The sequence below is a fragment of the Leptodactylus fuscus genome, chromosome 6 (assembly GCF_031893055.1).
Source record: "Leptodactylus fuscus isolate aLepFus1 chromosome 6, aLepFus1.hap2, whole genome shotgun sequence".
Taxonomy (NCBI): domain Eukaryota; kingdom Metazoa; phylum Chordata; class Amphibia; order Anura; family Leptodactylidae; genus Leptodactylus; species Leptodactylus fuscus.
The window spans coordinates 126,844,829-126,861,609 of record NC_134270.1 but is presented as its reverse complement, the minus strand read 5'-3'; the positions used below and the strand labels follow the sequence as shown (position 1 = coordinate 126,861,609).

Here is a 16,781-nt window from a genome sequence, read left to right as displayed (position 1 = left end):
AACGAAGGAAAGTAGCTTTTCTACAATGTGGGGCTTCAGCCTAAGGTGAAGGTGCCATGATGCGGAAACCCAGCCTTTTTTTAGATAAGGTTAGGAATGGCTTGAAAAGTAATGGAAAATATTCTTCTTCCTTCTGTTAAGTCTACTCCTGACTTTGGCTCAAAAAATGCAGCAAAATCCGAAACAAAAAATGCTGCGTTTTTGCAACATGGAAGCTGCCCCACGAAGCAAGCCTCAGGCCAAAAAGAGCTCCAGAAAAGACTGCGGTGGAAACACATTGCATTTTTCCTGCAGTGCTTTTCACAGAAAGGGTCAGTGCACAGAGTTTTTTGGCGCTGATTTTGACGCTAAATCTGCCTCAAAATCAGTCTCCAAAAAAGCCTCCCAATAGAGTACTATTGGAAGGCTTTTTTTGGAGGCTGATTTTGAGGCAGATTCAGCGTCAAAATCAGCGTCAAAAAAGTCTGTGTGCGCTGACCCAAAGTCATTCCTCTACGGAATTTCTGCCTGTTATACCTCTCCAAAAAATGCCAGCGTTTCAGTAGGTGTAACTGACATGCTGCGATTTACAAAAATGCAATGGATTTTGAAATCAATGATTTTTCATTATGGATATTTTCCTGCAATGTGTGGATGGGATTAGCCAGAATACCATCCACTGCAGGAAATATAAAAAGCTGAGGCAAAATCACGCATTTTTGCAATGGGGGGGGGGGGAGAGTCCTGTCTTAGGGAGCCTTCACACGGAGTTTACACTCCACTCATTCAAACACATGAACATGTGTCAAAGTGACCGCTGTAAAACACAATCCTATAGACTTCAATGTGTGTCGGTCTTACGCGCGCTACACATTGAAATCAATGGGAGGCTTTTAAACCCATTGATTTCAATGTGTAGCGCCCGTAAGACTGGCACCCATTGAAGTCTATGGGATTGTGTTTTACAGCGGTAACTTTGACACGTGTTTACGTGTCTGAATGAGCGGAGCGTAAACTCCGTGTGAAGGCTCCCTTAAAGGGGTTTTCCATGAGTTACAAATTGTTGACTATTCTTAAGACCACATGATAATCTTACCAGTGATATTGAAGCAGGAGCAATTCAAGCAGCTGGCCTTTGGGTGTCTGTGTCAGATCCCAACCAAAGAAATATTGATTACCTGATAAGTCATCGCTGAGGCCATAAGTTGCGGAAAGCTGCTTTTGTTGCAGATTTTGCTGTATTTTTTGAGCCAAACCCAGGAGTGAGCTCTTACACTCTTCTTTTCTTCAATCCACTCCTGGTTTTGGCTAAAAAAAAACACTTGGCAAGAAAAGCATCTTTTCTGCAATGTGGGGCCTTATACTAATTGTGTTCTTGTGCACAGGTACATAGTTCATACGATCTTATAAAACATAAGCCAGACTAGCAATAGAAAACTTTTAATTACAATATAACATGGCCATGCTCTATCTATAAATCTGACCAGCAGTTAAAGTTGGAGTGTTCATGCATGCCAAAAAATTCTGTAGTTTTGATAACACTGCAGAGGTTTCTTGGGTACAAATAACAATAACATCAAGAACCCTGCTACACAGCGAAAATATATATATTGTAACCTTAAATGCCGGCTTTCATGTTATCTAAACTGTTCTAGAAAAATAACCTGTGTTGCATTTGCAGTGGAAAAAATAACAAGACTGGTATACAGCAATGGATGGTGAATGTAGATTGATGGATATAATAACTTAGAATCAAGCTAGCTAAAATCTGCAGTCAAGGACATGTACCCTGAGATTTATGTATATGCCTACACGTCTGCTCTCCTGTGATGTGTATTAGTCTATAGTGTGCTGGAAGCGATGCATTTATGATATTTAGCCAAGTATAGTGGAGAGGTACAAACACTAATAAAGATAGATGAGCACCAGGGTAGCTGAAAAATTATTCATAAGAAGAAAATGGAGAAGTGGTGAGGAAAGAGCAAATGTACATGACTTCGCCTTCCTGCTGCTGGTTAACACTGTGAGAATAGTAGGGCCCAACACTCCCTGGCGCATGCAACAACCCTGGATTATAGGATAGAAAGGGCAGTGTGATACTCATGCCTATTACCCCGTTTGATAATGGCATGGTTGAAGTGAAAGTAAATATAGCAGACTGGGGGGCAACCATGGACCCTTTTTAGTTATATGCATCAGCCTTTGGTTACATGATATGTTCTGCATGTGTGCATAGAAGCCACACTTTACTTTTCATAATGATAACCTATCCACAGTATAGCTCATCAATATGTGACCTATGGGGGTCCAACTTCCAAACCCCGCACAGATCACCTGTTCTGGTATCCTTTAGGTGCTGGAAGCTAGCTCAGTGGACAGGGAGCGTGCGCAGGCTGTTCCTATCCAAGTAATATGAGCAACACTGCAATTCCGTGGTACCACCACTATGTAGTGATTGGGGCTACTGCACCTCACCTATTACTTGAATAGTAGAAGCCTGCATACACTCCCCATCTACTGCACCAGCCTCTGAAACAGCTGATCTGTGCAGGGTCTGTTTGTCGAACACCCACAGATTACATACTGATGACCTATCCTTTGGTTAAGTTATCAGTATGAAAACCCCTTTAATTTGTTTAAAGGATGGCTATGTTAAGAACAAGGAAGTAGGTTGAGCAAGTTTCTCATTTCAGAGACTTGATGTCCATATGATGTATGGCAAGTGTGACCCTATCCTTTTACACTGTATAGCTAGCTGTCTATCCTACCTTTGTAGCCAAGCTGCACATATAAGGTGCATTATTGTACAAAGTTAATGGGAGGTTACACCATTGTTGTGCAGCTCCATGAAATGCTGAAAATGGCATAAACTAATAAAAAGAGAAATATTCACTTTACCGGTCCCTGGCTGCCCCAGTGCCTGTTCCTTCTCTGTTCCCCCACCAATCTTGGTTTGCTGGCCATGTATAACCGACATGTCACAGTAGCTGCAGTAGTGTCTTAAAGGGGTTGTCCAAGTAAAATGTTTTGTGTAATGAAAATTTGTTTAATTTTCCATTATACTTTCTGTATCAATTCTTCATGGCTTTCTAGATCTCTGCTTTCTGGTTTAAAGGGGTTCTTCCATCTCAGTGTATCAGCTAGGCTACATGCAGTATCTGCTTCTCACTTCTTGTATTTCTCTCCTTCCCCCTCCCTCCTGCTGAACGGGAAAAACAGCACTTATACAGATCAGATAATATGCAGATTCTTGTACAGAAGGACTCAGTGTTATCAGTGTGTTTACATAGAGAGATAACAGACTGGACTTTATCAGGAAAGTGCAATTAGCTGAACGATTGTCCTTCCGGCACTGAGTAAGTGACCTCACTTGTCCTATCTCCCAGGTCCATGGTTATAGCAATGCTGTGTAAACAATGGAAGGAATAAGCTCACATTGCAGGCAAACAAAGCAGAATTTCTAAAGCAATATATTTAGGAAAAGTCTTCAATTTACATAAGCTGCCAGTATAGATAGGATCCTTGAGATGGGACAACCTCTTTAATTCCTGTGGATATAAATCAGACCATGGTCATGTGATGGGCACACAGTGCACAGGACGGAGGTCAGAGCTCTGTATTATAAAGAAACATCCACCTGTGTGTCCATCACATGGACCATGGACTTATATTTATCCACCAGTAGTATACAAAGAATGACAGCAAGCAGAGATCTCAAAAGCCGAGAAGAATTAATACACAAAGTATATTGGAAAATTTTAGAACTGTTCATTATGTAACTAGTAACATTTATTTGTTGACACTGGGCAATCCCTTTAAGTTGTGTCAACATGTTACTGCTAGAGCCAGTCATTGGCTGCTATGGTCACATGTTGACATGGTGCAATATTACTGCAGCCAGGTAAACAGAGATTGGCAGGGTGAGGAAAGCATAAGTAGGGGAGCAGCATTACTGGAAAAATCACATTTATTTATAATACCTTTCTCACTTATAGGTAACATTTTTCATACGACTGGAAAACTCATTATGGCCTGGTGCACATGAATGAGTGTGAAGGCTGAAGATATTATGTGGTGGTTGCAATGCTCCACTGTGTTCCAATAATTATAGTAGGGGTCCAGTCCTGCTTCATTAAAAGTGATCAGAACAGAGCCCCCATTGAAACTAAGGGAGTACTGAAGTCAATCAGATGACATTAGGATGTTATCTCAGTGTCATTCGAGAGCCTCCCATTACAAATTCAGAACCCACTCGGCCCACACTTGGTCGTGTGCATAAGACCTTAAAGGTGTTATCTTGTTTCTAGTTTTGATGGCCTGTACTTAGGCCATCAATATTAGATCCAACACCCAGGACCCCACTGAGACTCTCTGGCACTAGCAGTGCAGCTAGTGGTCTGTAAACACTATTGAGAACCCTCCTCTCTTGATACAGGGGGTTCTGGAGATCTAATATTGATGGTATATTCTTCAGTATGGGCTATCAGTACTAGAAACTAGACAACCCCTTTAATGGTTACTTTTGTTGTATATATTTAATACTGAACTAAATATGTACTTTGTATCTAATATGAAATATTTCAGCATGGCAAATAAGTTGATATTCTTGTCACATTATGGATATCAGATTTATACTTGTCTTTGCAAGGAATTGTTTTGTAAACTTGCCTGATGAAGATGCCAGTGTGCTCTGACAGCTTGCAGAATATCATTTTTTGTTAGAATATATTGGTATAATTCCGATCATTCTTTTCTCTTTTTTGGCATAAAAGTATTTAACATCACAGATTTTGGTAGTACCATGCTACTTTTGTTGTACTCAGGGAACTTTTTGAAACTCAAGTAAAATTGTATAAAACTTTGCAGTCCTGTGGCAGGTATGAGCCATTTTTTGTGATAAGATGCATGCTTTTTCTTGCAGGCTGAGCTCCGGAGGTGGGTAGTTCAGCGAGGTGTCCTGAAAGCCTTTGGAATGAATGTTCTGATGCGTATTCAAGAATATGATGTTGGTTCTTCATGGTAAGATGCATTACTTCTCGGGTGTCTGACAATCAGGAATTACTGTCTAATCTGTTAATAGCAGACAGTGCAACCATTCAGTTCAGATCTCTCCTGGACAATGCAGCGTACTCTCTTCTTATATTAGAAACTGAGATGTATTGCTGTGTAGGGACTATGAAGAACAGAATGTAATATATTCTGGAGTTAGTAATACAGGTCAGGAATGATTTGTAGCCTTCAAATTGCAATTAGGTATCAATTCTGCTGGGATGTAATGAGCATATTGGGAGGTTCCAGACCTTCCATCTCCCTCACATAAAAGGATTTAAGGGCTTTTATTGTTCTGTCTCCATGAAGCCGTCTTTATTAAGTCCCGGTGTTGGATCCACCACAGTGTACACACCTGGGCTGCCATGGTTGTTGAACTTCATTACTGCCCAGTGGTGAGCATGATACTGCAAATAGTACAGGACATTATTTGTATTAAACAGTTGAACTGAAAATGTATAGACTGCAATGTAGTGCATATTTGCTACAAACAATACTGTCATTTAACATTTTTATATATTGAAGCTTCAATCTGATTTGACATCACTAAATAAGAGGCTGTATGACCAGGCCATATATATACTTACATACATATAAGAGATACATAATGAAGATCCACCTGCATCAGCAGAAATGGGGTGAAGGCCATGCGTTTGAGACCCTTGCTCTAGTCTCTAAACACTACATACTGTAGGCCCCTCCCATTAATAAATTCAATTAAATGGAAAGTGAACTTAAAATAAATTATGTATTATTATTAATAATAATAAATCTCAACCTTTGTAAGTGCTATGTATAGATACAGCTAAATCATGTGTATTGAATAAAGACTAATTGACCAACTCCCATTTAATCAACCATAATGCAACCGTGATACAGGAATCAGTAACTACTAGATCTTTAGCTATCGTTAAACTTCAACTCCTATTATGCTCAAGTCACCTCTATAGGAGTTTTCGAGAACAGTTGAGCAAGTGTGCAGCTAATCTGCATGTTTTGTGCTGCATAGAGGTGAGCAGACCTGATGTAGCACTGGCCACGACCACACTGCCAATAGGAGGCATGACAGAGATGCAGCCAGCACCACATTGTGTGTGCTCACCCTCAGTGATGCAGTCAGCCAACCAATAACTATTTGCTGATTGGTCAAGTGATTCACAGGCAATTATTGGGAATGAGCATTCCTAGGAGTGCTTGCATGTAATGAATGCCATCAATATTGAACCATCTAATAAGCTTTCAAGCAGAGGGCTCAGTTCCCTACAAACTTGACCCTCATATAATCACAGCTTCAATATCTTTCATTATTGGGATGTCTGCACCTGAACTAAAAAGCAGCAAGCACACAAAATATAGTTCCCAAAAATCACCATACATTTCACGGCGTGCTGATGGCAAAGGCTCAAGTCACTGTACTATGCTATTTCCGTACTTCCCTTTCACTTCTTAAGTGAGCTTGGCTAATTCTTGGCCACCTCTGCAAGTCTGGATGCAACGGGATCTCTGTTCTAGAGATAGGTGAGTCCCAGAGGTGGAGCCACTTCCATGAAACATTTATGGCATATCCTGTTTATATGCAATAAAAGTCTAAGAAGGAAATATCCCTTTCATGCTATGTATTTAGGATATGTAATATTTTTACATTTTTTCATGCCTTTGAGTATATTATAGGACAAGTCTATTTTACATTTCTGCAATGACATATACTTAGAATGCTATTGAGGTTGGGTACAGTAGATACAATCCTCACCTCTATACAGCAATGTCTCCCTTGTTTTCCTTTATAATGGTTTATATAGATGACAGCCAGGATTATGACTGTGATTAGCAGCACTGCAAGTATTATACCCACGATTGTGCCAGAATGCACATGAGACGCACTCTTCTTTGGAATCTCCTCAAGTGGCTCTGAAAGAGTAGATCAGGGGTCGGCAACCTTTTTTGTATGGCGTGCCTTTTAAAAAAGAAACTCAAAGATGAAGTACTCAGAGTACTATGCAAAATTGTAAATGTGCTGACCCCAAAATGAAAGTCATATTACACAAATCATAACCGCAGCCAGTAAATAAAATGATTCATTTTTTCATTTCAATGTGACTCTTGTACCTGATGTTTTTTTGTGTGAAGATGATCCTTCTCTGGTGAAAACTACTTTTGGCTGAACATATGACTCCAAGTGGTTCAGGGTAAGTGGGCTTGGGGGCAGAGGATGACCCTCACACAACCCAATCTTTTTGATGAATAAGTGTATACAAATCTGTCCAGCCTTGTTAAAATGAAAACATGGTCACTTTTGTGTGTTTAGCTTCCAAATGATGCTTTTGTACTTGATACAAGGTACAAGATAAATGAATTGAGCAAGCGATAGATTCCCTGTGACTAGGCTAGCTCATGGCTCGGACACACACATACATTCCCACTGGTGCTTCCTCCTCTCTGACTGTTTCCATGAGAGAGATTGGCACCTGGAGAAGCCATGTTTAAAACATCAGAGAAAGCCATGTGCCAGATAAATATACCTGAGGTGCCAGAGTATGCTGACCCTTGGAGTAGAAGATATGTTTACCTGTCATTACTAAATATAACGTCAACATGTATAATGGTTAACCATTGAGCAAACATGTCTCTGTACTCACCATTTCCTTCACGCATGTTTTTAGTGTCATCTGCAAGGGAACAAAATAACATATTAAGAAATGGCATACAAAATTAAATACCCACAGCCTTTTGCTTAGGCTAATCTGCTATATCAGCTTAATTTAATGTTAAAGCATCAGTAGCAGAATATATAAATAGTTTAAAATGGGTGCGTATATAAACAAAAAAAATACTGAATATGTAAAAACCTAGACGGGTCATTCCTTTAATAATAAAATCAGTACTGTTACTTGTTCTTAGCTGAAAAATCCATAATGTTTAGTAACTGTGCACTAAGTACCCTGTAGAACAGGGGCGCCCAACCTTTTCTGGTCCAAGATCACATAGTTACATGATGCCATTCCCAAGGACAACAACAAAATTGAATGGGATTCCTATCAGACATAGTTATGGGTTTGCCATAAATATCTGATAATATTTCAAAAACTTACACTTATCTAGAGGAAAGGGGTCTTCTGCCACTTCATTTGGCAGTCCAGAGAAAATGAACTGGAGCATGCATAGGCATCACTTTTTTTAAAATTTTAGATTATGAGGACTATGGAAAAAGCATATCATTTCCCCCATATACTACCATGGAGAGAACTACACTAATACATAACCATTTCCTAAAATAAAGTACTAAACAGAGGGCATGGTGACTCAGTGGTTAGCACTGCAGCCTTGCAGCACTGGAGTCCTGGGTTCAAATCCTACCAAGGGCAACATCTGCAAGGAGTTTGTATGTTCTCCCCGTGTTTGTGTGGGTTTCCTCCCACACACCAAAGACATACTGATAGGGAATGTAGATTGTGAGCCCTATATGGGACAGTGACTGACAATATCTGTAAAGCGCTTCGGAATATGATGGCGCTATATAAGTAAGCATAATAAATAATAATAAAAGTCCTAAATATGGGGTTGTCAAAGATGGCTGGAGGTACATAGGGTAGCATCATGGGTTGCATGCATGTGTGCCCTTGCTCTAGATTAAATGATATTTCATACATTACCTTCTGTAGTGAGATCTATAAGAACTGTCGGTGTGGATAAATCCTTTGTGAATGAGGTGGTCTGGATGGTGGTGTCAGCTGGAGTGTAAAAATCTATGTAATCCTCACACGATGTGCTTTGGGCCTTTTGGTAAAGGTGATGAGAAAGAAAGATTACTCTTTTCATTTATGTTTCTAATATACAGTGATAAATCTCCTGTAATACTAAAGAATGCATACCTCTTTCTCACATCCATATGTTACCCAGTCCTGTCGATAACGGTCAATGCCACTGGAGCATCTGCATAGCATTACACATAAAATAAGTTGTTGCAAATTAATAGCATTATAGACAGTAATTGTATATACTTGCTAATATTGTTTGTCCTGTTAAGTCACCACTGTCAGAGATCAGCCCACTAAATGAATCTTGTGAGAGTTCAAATATTAGATTTTTTTGTTACTATTAGGGTATCTAATGGGACCTTAGCTAGCTTTCAGCTAAGAAGCTACAATACCTGTTTGTCCTTCAGCCCCTTAGTTCAGCCATTTGAGAATGTGTTCTCAATGGGGTGAGGAGAAAAGGCTATTGTCAAACACCTCTAGGGGCCACATTAAAGGGGGTCTGTTGGCAGGTAAATAGTAATCAGGGTAATCCCAGTACCCTGTAGTTCCTTTTACGAAGTTTCCTGCCTTTGTTATTCAGCATTGTAGTTCCATTATGAAGAAAATTCCTGTTTTATTCATATGCAATTTAGGTGAAGAGGGTTTCAGGGTCTTTCTTAACAGTCCTGGGCTTTGCTCTGTGCTGTAGATTACCTCCCCTAAGTGCAATTTAGCTGTAAAACAAAGGATGATGGGTTAAGCTCAGCAGCAGTTATGAGAGGTAATCTACAGCACAGGGAAGATAAGCAACACCCCCAAAAGCCCTGTTCATCTTATTTGTGTATGAATAAAATAGTGTTTTTTCTTGATAATGGAAATGCAATCCTAAATAACAAAGACATATTTGGAAAGCGTGTAAGGAGAACTACAGAGTATTGTTATTACTTTAATTACACTTTTCTGCAGACAGATTCCCTTTAACAGTTCTGATTGCAGTAACCAAAGAGTATGTGCGTGTACATGAGTGTACCTAACCTTCAAAAAACTTTGCACAATTCACAAGTATAGTGTTTGTACATTAGTAACACTAGCTGGCTGTTATATGACACAACATTCCATATGGAATCTGTATGTTTTCTTGCTCAATTGGATCTTATTTTGTATCCAGGCTAGAGACACTACTAGGGTACCAGAGAATCCATTCACTTGTATAGTTTGCCCCAATAAACTTCTCTTTTTCATTTACATATATCATCATTATATTCACACACAGAAAGTTTCATCCCATTACAACTTCTTGTGCATTATGCTTTTTTGTCAGTTACATATACATGCCGGCTCACCTTTGTAGGACATGACACCAGCTACAGTTGAGGCCAGAGGCAAAGGTCAGGCACTGGTCACAGGTTGCGTACTGCAGGCATGCTATAGTCAAGGAGAATGCAGTTGATAAGAGGCCCTTACATTATATAAAGTATATTGTCTTAAGTCATGTGCATGTTTCCTATATTGCCATGAAGTTGTATAGAAACAATGCCATGTACTTCATCTTTGCAAGCTTTTATGCTAAAGGAAGGAAATGTACAGAAATGAGGGAAATGCCAGCAATATACATTATAAAACATGCCAGCAGTATCTAATTCTTTGTGAAACTCCAATAACCTTGTAAGGAAATTTGTTGAGCAGCTGTAATCCCTTGTATGGGAATGATTCCAAGATGATGTATAGCTCATTCACTATACACAGGTTTCATCCACTATTATACTCCTCTCACTCCTAATGTAGCCTACCAAACTAGATAAATCAGGCAAAGTTAGCAGCAATAATGAATGTGGAAATGGAGATTCCCTGATTTATTTTTTTTGCTGATGAACCTGTACTTCAAATTGTATAACAGGCACTGACGATAAAAGCCATAAAACACTTCTTACCCCTTATATGTGTGTATACATAGAGGCCTAGATCTGAACCCTCTGCAGTTTATCTTATACATTAATGTTCCTAAGTGCTAGGTAAATTACAACCTGGTGAAGGTCTATAACAGTAATATACAAGCACGATGTTGCTGTCCATACATACAATAGAATAACGTTTACTACAGATCCGTATTTCAGAGTCTGCCTTATACAAGACATTTACAGCTCTGAAATAAATTGACAGATGGAGTGCCAATGAAGCAAATTTTCACAGATTCACTCATCTCTCCTGGCGTGTGATAATAGATTTTCATGTCTTACACACAATTTAATACAGAATGCAAATAAATAGGATAACTCTAAAATTGAATCGTTTTAGCTGTCACAGTATATGTTTTTAGATTACTTGGTAGAGGGGTGAACTCCACAACTGTCTGACTCTTGATCCTATCGAGGTCCACCTGTACCCGATGATACTCATAGATAGAGCGCTTCCGAGTTTCTGTTGGTTGGAGAGAAACAAATAAATGCATCTTTTCTTAATAACCTTGTTGGTTGTTCTCTAAATTCAGGAATGATTGTGCTATAGTATATTAACTGTATATCTATATTTTACCTCTTCAATATAATATTAACATTTTGCAACTAACCTGAAGTTTCTAAGAAAGAGTCAAGAACTACAAAAGCATCAGAGAGGCCGGATTTCACAGGATGCTGCTCAGAACTGATGTTTTGCACTGGTAAAGGAATCTGCAGAAGAATTAGGATCATAAATTGGTGTACAGACACAGCATTTCTCAAGTAATCTTTAGGAGCAGTAACACACAAGTCTCACATTTTGTCAAACCCTTTTTCTGACTTCTTAGGAGTGTGAAAAGAAACTAGCCTTTGTGGGTCACCCACCCCAGGGGTGTAGCTATAGGGCTTGCAGTGGCAGCAGTTGCTACTGGGCCCTGCACCCTGAGGGGGCCTCAAAAGCCCCTCTGCTTCATAAAATAATGACACAAGGTGATAGAGACACCATTACAGATTTTGCATTGGGGCCTAGGAGCTTCCGTTTATACCTGCGCCATTCACTAGTCTTTTCAGGTTTGTGAACTTTCACCTCAGTCAAAGAAGGCTTCTTATGACCTTCAAAGTGTTGACATCCAACACAACAAATCACCAGCCTGCATACATGGTCAGAATAAATATTTCATAATAATCTATTCATTGTAATCGACTTTAAAGTGGTTAGGTGGTTAAGAAAATTCATTTTTTTTTTACTTAGTATAAAGAGGTTTTCTTTTATAACATCACTTATGTCCTATATACTGGATAGAGGATATGTGCCTGTTCACTGTGGATCTGACTACTGGGACCCTTAGTGACCACAAAAACATGGGCTACTAAGGGGGCCTTGTGAATGGGGCAGTGGTTCATTTCACTTTCTATGAGACTGATGGAGAGTACAGCATTGCAGAAGTGAATAGCATTGGTCTCACGTAGAGCACTCGGCTCTCCCGTTTCTCCTGATCACGGGGTGTCCAAGCTGTCGAACCTGCACTGATCAGACGGTTATTCCAGGCCAAGGTAATAAATGTGAAAATGCAGAGACTTAACTTCACCCTAAACAAGAATGTTGAGTAAGATCGATCCACTACTAAGGTTTTGACTAAATAAAAATATGTAATGGGAAAACTAACTTCTACATTCCAACAAAGGGACCTCATCATAGCCCTTAACATGGGCTGGGGGCAAGATGACTTATCAAAATAAACGGCACTCTGGTTTGCAATACCAAATTGTATAAGAGAATTTCAGGGGCCAACAGCTGTTGCAGTCCATAGAAGTACATTGATTTACATAGACGTGTAGCTTTTACAATGTATTCATGCAATTTTTGCACAGTAAAAAGACTTGGTGATAAAGCAGTCACATTGTCTTTTACAAACATGCTATACAAGTAAAATGTAAGCTGTTCTATGACAAATGTCTTTACGTAACCCCCATCTGAAGACTCTATATATGTCATGTATCATAATATAAAATGTATTATAAGTCAAAAGAGGTTTGTATATTATTTATATGATATCACAGGTTGCAATTTATGGGATCATGACTAAAAAGCATTGTAGGATCCATCTGTTTCTTGGTATAGAGGAGGGCATGTAAATGCCACCTTTTGTAATGGTGTATAGTTCAGCATTGATTAATATGTTGTTTTATGCTTAGCAATAAACGGCAGTATGTTCTCTTTGAAAATGGCACAGCCACTTGTTGCCGTCGACATTAAAATTCTTACCTCTCTTCTAAACACTTATGTATGTCAGAGTGATAAATCTCTCTTGGGAACCGAATGACACACAGAATAGGCCATTAATTTTTCGTGTACAACATCTCCTGGTACGAGGGGGCTGGGGCAAAGTATGGCGCCAGTAAGCGAGGGCCAAGTGAGTAATATACGACGCACTCACCACCCCTCGTTTTTCATGGCACCAGGAGGGGGTAAGGGAATTCACAACATTATGATAGTGCATTGTAACATGAATGGATTTATTTACTGTGTAATTCATGCATTGCAGCCAGGTCAGTTTTCCGTAAATGTAGTGCAGTTTTTATTACTCATCCAAGTCCTGACATGTATTTAATAATAACAGTAATAATACTGCTGCTACTACTAATGATGATGATAATAATAATAATATACGGGGCCACGGTGGCTCAGTGGTTAGCACTGCAGCCTTGCAGCACTGGGCCCTGGTGCTCAAATCCCGCCAAGGGCATAAAACCATCTGCAAGGAGTTTGTATGTTCTCCCCGTGTTTGCATGGATTTCCATCCCATATTCCAAAAAAAGACATACTGATAGGGAAAAATGAACATTGTGAGCTCTCTGTGGGGCTCACAATCTACATTTAAAGAAAAAAAAGAAATAAAAATAAATAAATAAAATTAAAAAAAAAATAATAATATACATACCTCTTTGTACCCAAACACAATCCGTCCATCATTATATAGGGCAGCTAGAAAGGTGAAATTTCCAGAATTCTCTCTGTCATGGAGACGTACTTTGTTCCACTCAACCACAACACACGTACCTGTTAGAGAGACAATTCAGTTTTGCTTATACAGCTGTGAACACTGTTTTCACATCTATACATTCTTGTATATTATATTTTATTGTCATAAACTGCATCCAAGTCTAAAACGTTATTGCCTGCATCCCTAGTGGATTAGGTCAGTGAAGTGGCTAATGTCTGTATCCCTGCTGGTCCCTGGAGGTCTAGAACAGTGAAGGGGTTAATGCCTGTATGTCGGTTTTCCTATTGTAGTAAAGGGATTGTTTTCCACCTCCCTAGTGCAGTAAATCACTTATTATCAACCCTGGTGGTCTAAGCTAGTGTACTGTAATGGTTAATGTGAGAATCTCTAGTGGTCTAGGTCAGTGATGGGGTAGGTGTAAGATCTTTGGTAGTTTAGTGTAATGTAGGGGTTAATATATCCCCCCCCCCAAAAAAAAAAAAAAAAAACCATGTGCTTTTGCCAGTGTACTAGCTGTGCTTTTAACCATTAGCACACTGACCCATGATATTCTTATGGCCCCATGGGATTGCCCATGTATTATCAGGGGTCCATGTAGAGGGCCAAAGTCAGGACAGGTTTGTTTTGTGTCCCGTGTGTGTATATATCCTTAGGATATTTCTCTCACATCATATTGGCAGGGGCCCAGAAGTCAGCACCCCTTCAACTGATGCAAGTAGTAGCGGTGCTTGGATGAGACAGTATGATGTTATCACATTCATGGGTCACGTGGCCTGTTTGCTGCTCAGTCCCATTCAATTAAATGGGGCGCTAAGTTTCAGTACAGAGCACAGACACTACACAAGGTAAATAGTGCCGAGGCTGTAGTGCTCGTCCAAACACTGCAACCTTTTCCAGCACCTGATTGGTGGGTCTGCTGGCATCGGACCTCCACCCATCTAATATTGATAGGGATAAGTGATCAATTTTTAAATACTGGAAACCCCCTTTAATAAAGGGTTTGACAAGAACTGCTGTCGCTTATGTCATTCTCCATTGGACAGTGTAGGAGATAATATGGCTCTGCCCAATCATTAGGAGATAGATAACATATAATGTGTGGGGTCTGCAGGCCACTGTGTCTTAGGGGCCCAGCAAACAACTGGCACACTCAAACAGTCATGGCATACTCTGGTTCTAGATCAGTGGTGGTCTTTTGTGAAGGTTTCTCTTTGTATAGACTGCAGGCAGTGGCGTAACTACCGCCATAGCAGCGGAGGCACATTAGGGGCCGGATGACAGCTGTTACCGCTGCTATCATTATACTCGGGGGTCTTTTTGGACCCCCGAGTATAATGATTGGCGGACCAGGAGAAGTAAGAAACAAAAAACATGTTACTTACCTCTCCACGATTCTGCCAGGCCTCCTTCCTGACGTCCTTTCTGACGTCTCTGACGTCACATGAACCCGGCCTGCGTCCTGGGTCATGTGGCATCCGACGTCATTGTACAAGGACAGCAGCGGAGAAGGCAGCGGAGAAGACCGCGTAGGAGCCGGGGAACAGGTAAGTAACAGTAGTTTTTTTATGTTTTTATTCCCCCGGGTCTCCGATTATTATACTTTGGGGTCTGAAAAGACCCTAGAGTATAATAATTGTTTATGGGTATACACAGTGGGACATAATATTGTGTGCAGGGGCCACTATGGGGGATAATACTGTGTGCAGGGGCCAGTAAGGGACATAATACTGTGTGCAGGGGCCACTATGGGGGATAATACTGTGTGCAGGTGTCACTATGGGGGATAATACTGTGCGCAGGTGCCACTATGGGGGATAATACTGTGCACAGGTGCCACTATGGGGGATAATACTGTGCGCAGGGGCCACTATGGGGGATAATACTGTGTGCAGGGGCCACTAAGGGGGATAATACTGTGTGCAGGGGCCACTATGGGGGATAATACTGTGTGCAGGGGCCACTATGGAGGATAATAGAATGCGCAGAAATGTGTAGGAGGGGGTCGGTCGAGGTCTTCGGCGTCGATGTCGGTCGGGGGGGGGGGGGCATGTCAAAAGTTCGCCACGGGGGCCCCGCCATTCCTAGTTACGCCACTGACTGCAGGTTTTATGTTATAGCACTTACCATTGTCCTTGAACCTGATTGTAGATTCCTTGGAGTAACTTGGGTTGAAATTTGCCATTAGAGGCGCCACATACTGTGTTGCGGTTAGCATGCTGTGAAGAATATCGCCCATAAAGATAAAACCTAAGGGTAATGCAAATGTCATTTATTGGCCGTAATAAGCAACTGATAAAAGTAACTAAATAAGAAAACCACAGCATTACATTTCTCTCACCTCCAGTAGCTATTGTGATGTGCCTCAATGGATGCCCATAGAAAGGGAAGTCAAAGGAAAGAACGACTCTCTGTAAACAAGTGAAAAACAGACAGATGCTATATATACCACAGAATGAAGGGAGTGATGTCATGAGAATCAAAACCGGTTACTGTAAACCAGACAAGTATGATATGAGTCATATACTACAACACATTGGCTTAAGGTAGCTAAGATGTCCCACAAAATGGTAAAACAGATATCTCCAGTTATTATGAAGGAGCGGGCCTGCATTTCATATATACAATTAAAATATATCTTCTATCTTAAACCTATTTTTTTTACCAAGATTTTAATAAAATCATTTTATGTTAAGCAATTTTTTTTTTTCATTTATTATATAATTTTTTACATTTTGCATGTGTATATTTTTTTAAACGTACTATATCCTGAGATTTTCACAGTGGCCACTAAGCCTAATAATAGACTGAGGCTACATTCACACGACAGTGAATAATGGTAATGTGACATCATGGTTTTTTTTTAATGAACATCACACGGCAGCATTTAATTCAATGTCGGTGAATGGGGGCTATTCACATGACCATTATTTTAACTGTCGGTTGTCATGGACCATCAAAATATAGGTCACTGAAATGTATGGGAGGTCCGTAAACATGACTGCCCCTCCATTGCAATATGGCTGTGAAACCTTTACATTTTTCACAGCTGTTTTGCAACTGTTTTGTGTGAATCTAGCCTG

General features: G+C 40.1%; 1 protein-coding gene across 1 annotated transcript in view; it reads right to left on the bottom strand.

Annotated features, from left to right (window-relative positions):
- Positions 1 to 1,443: 1,443 nt before the first annotated feature.
- Positions 1,444 to 16,781, bottom strand: part of PLXDC1 (plexin domain containing 1) — a 39,818-nt gene continuing 24,480 nt past the window's right edge. The window contains exons 4-14 of the mRNA XM_075278309.1: positions 16,040 to 16,109; positions 15,826 to 15,948; positions 13,639 to 13,757; positions 11,329 to 11,428; positions 11,085 to 11,180; positions 10,106 to 10,187; positions 8,898 to 8,958; positions 8,679 to 8,802; positions 7,665 to 7,694; positions 6,779 to 6,936; positions 1,444 to 5,435 (exon numbers count right to left, since the gene is read on the bottom strand). Coding sequence (XP_075134410.1) covers positions 5,316 to 5,435; positions 6,779 to 6,936; positions 7,665 to 7,694; positions 8,679 to 8,802; positions 8,898 to 8,958; positions 10,106 to 10,187; positions 11,085 to 11,180; positions 11,329 to 11,428; positions 13,639 to 13,757; positions 15,826 to 15,948; positions 16,040 to 16,109 — 1,083 coding nt within the window. The 3' untranslated portion in view covers positions 1,444 to 5,315. The remainder of the gene's footprint in view (positions 5,436 to 6,778; positions 6,937 to 7,664; positions 7,695 to 8,678; positions 8,803 to 8,897; positions 8,959 to 10,105; positions 10,188 to 11,084; positions 11,181 to 11,328; positions 11,429 to 13,638; positions 13,758 to 15,825; positions 15,949 to 16,039; positions 16,110 to 16,781) is intronic.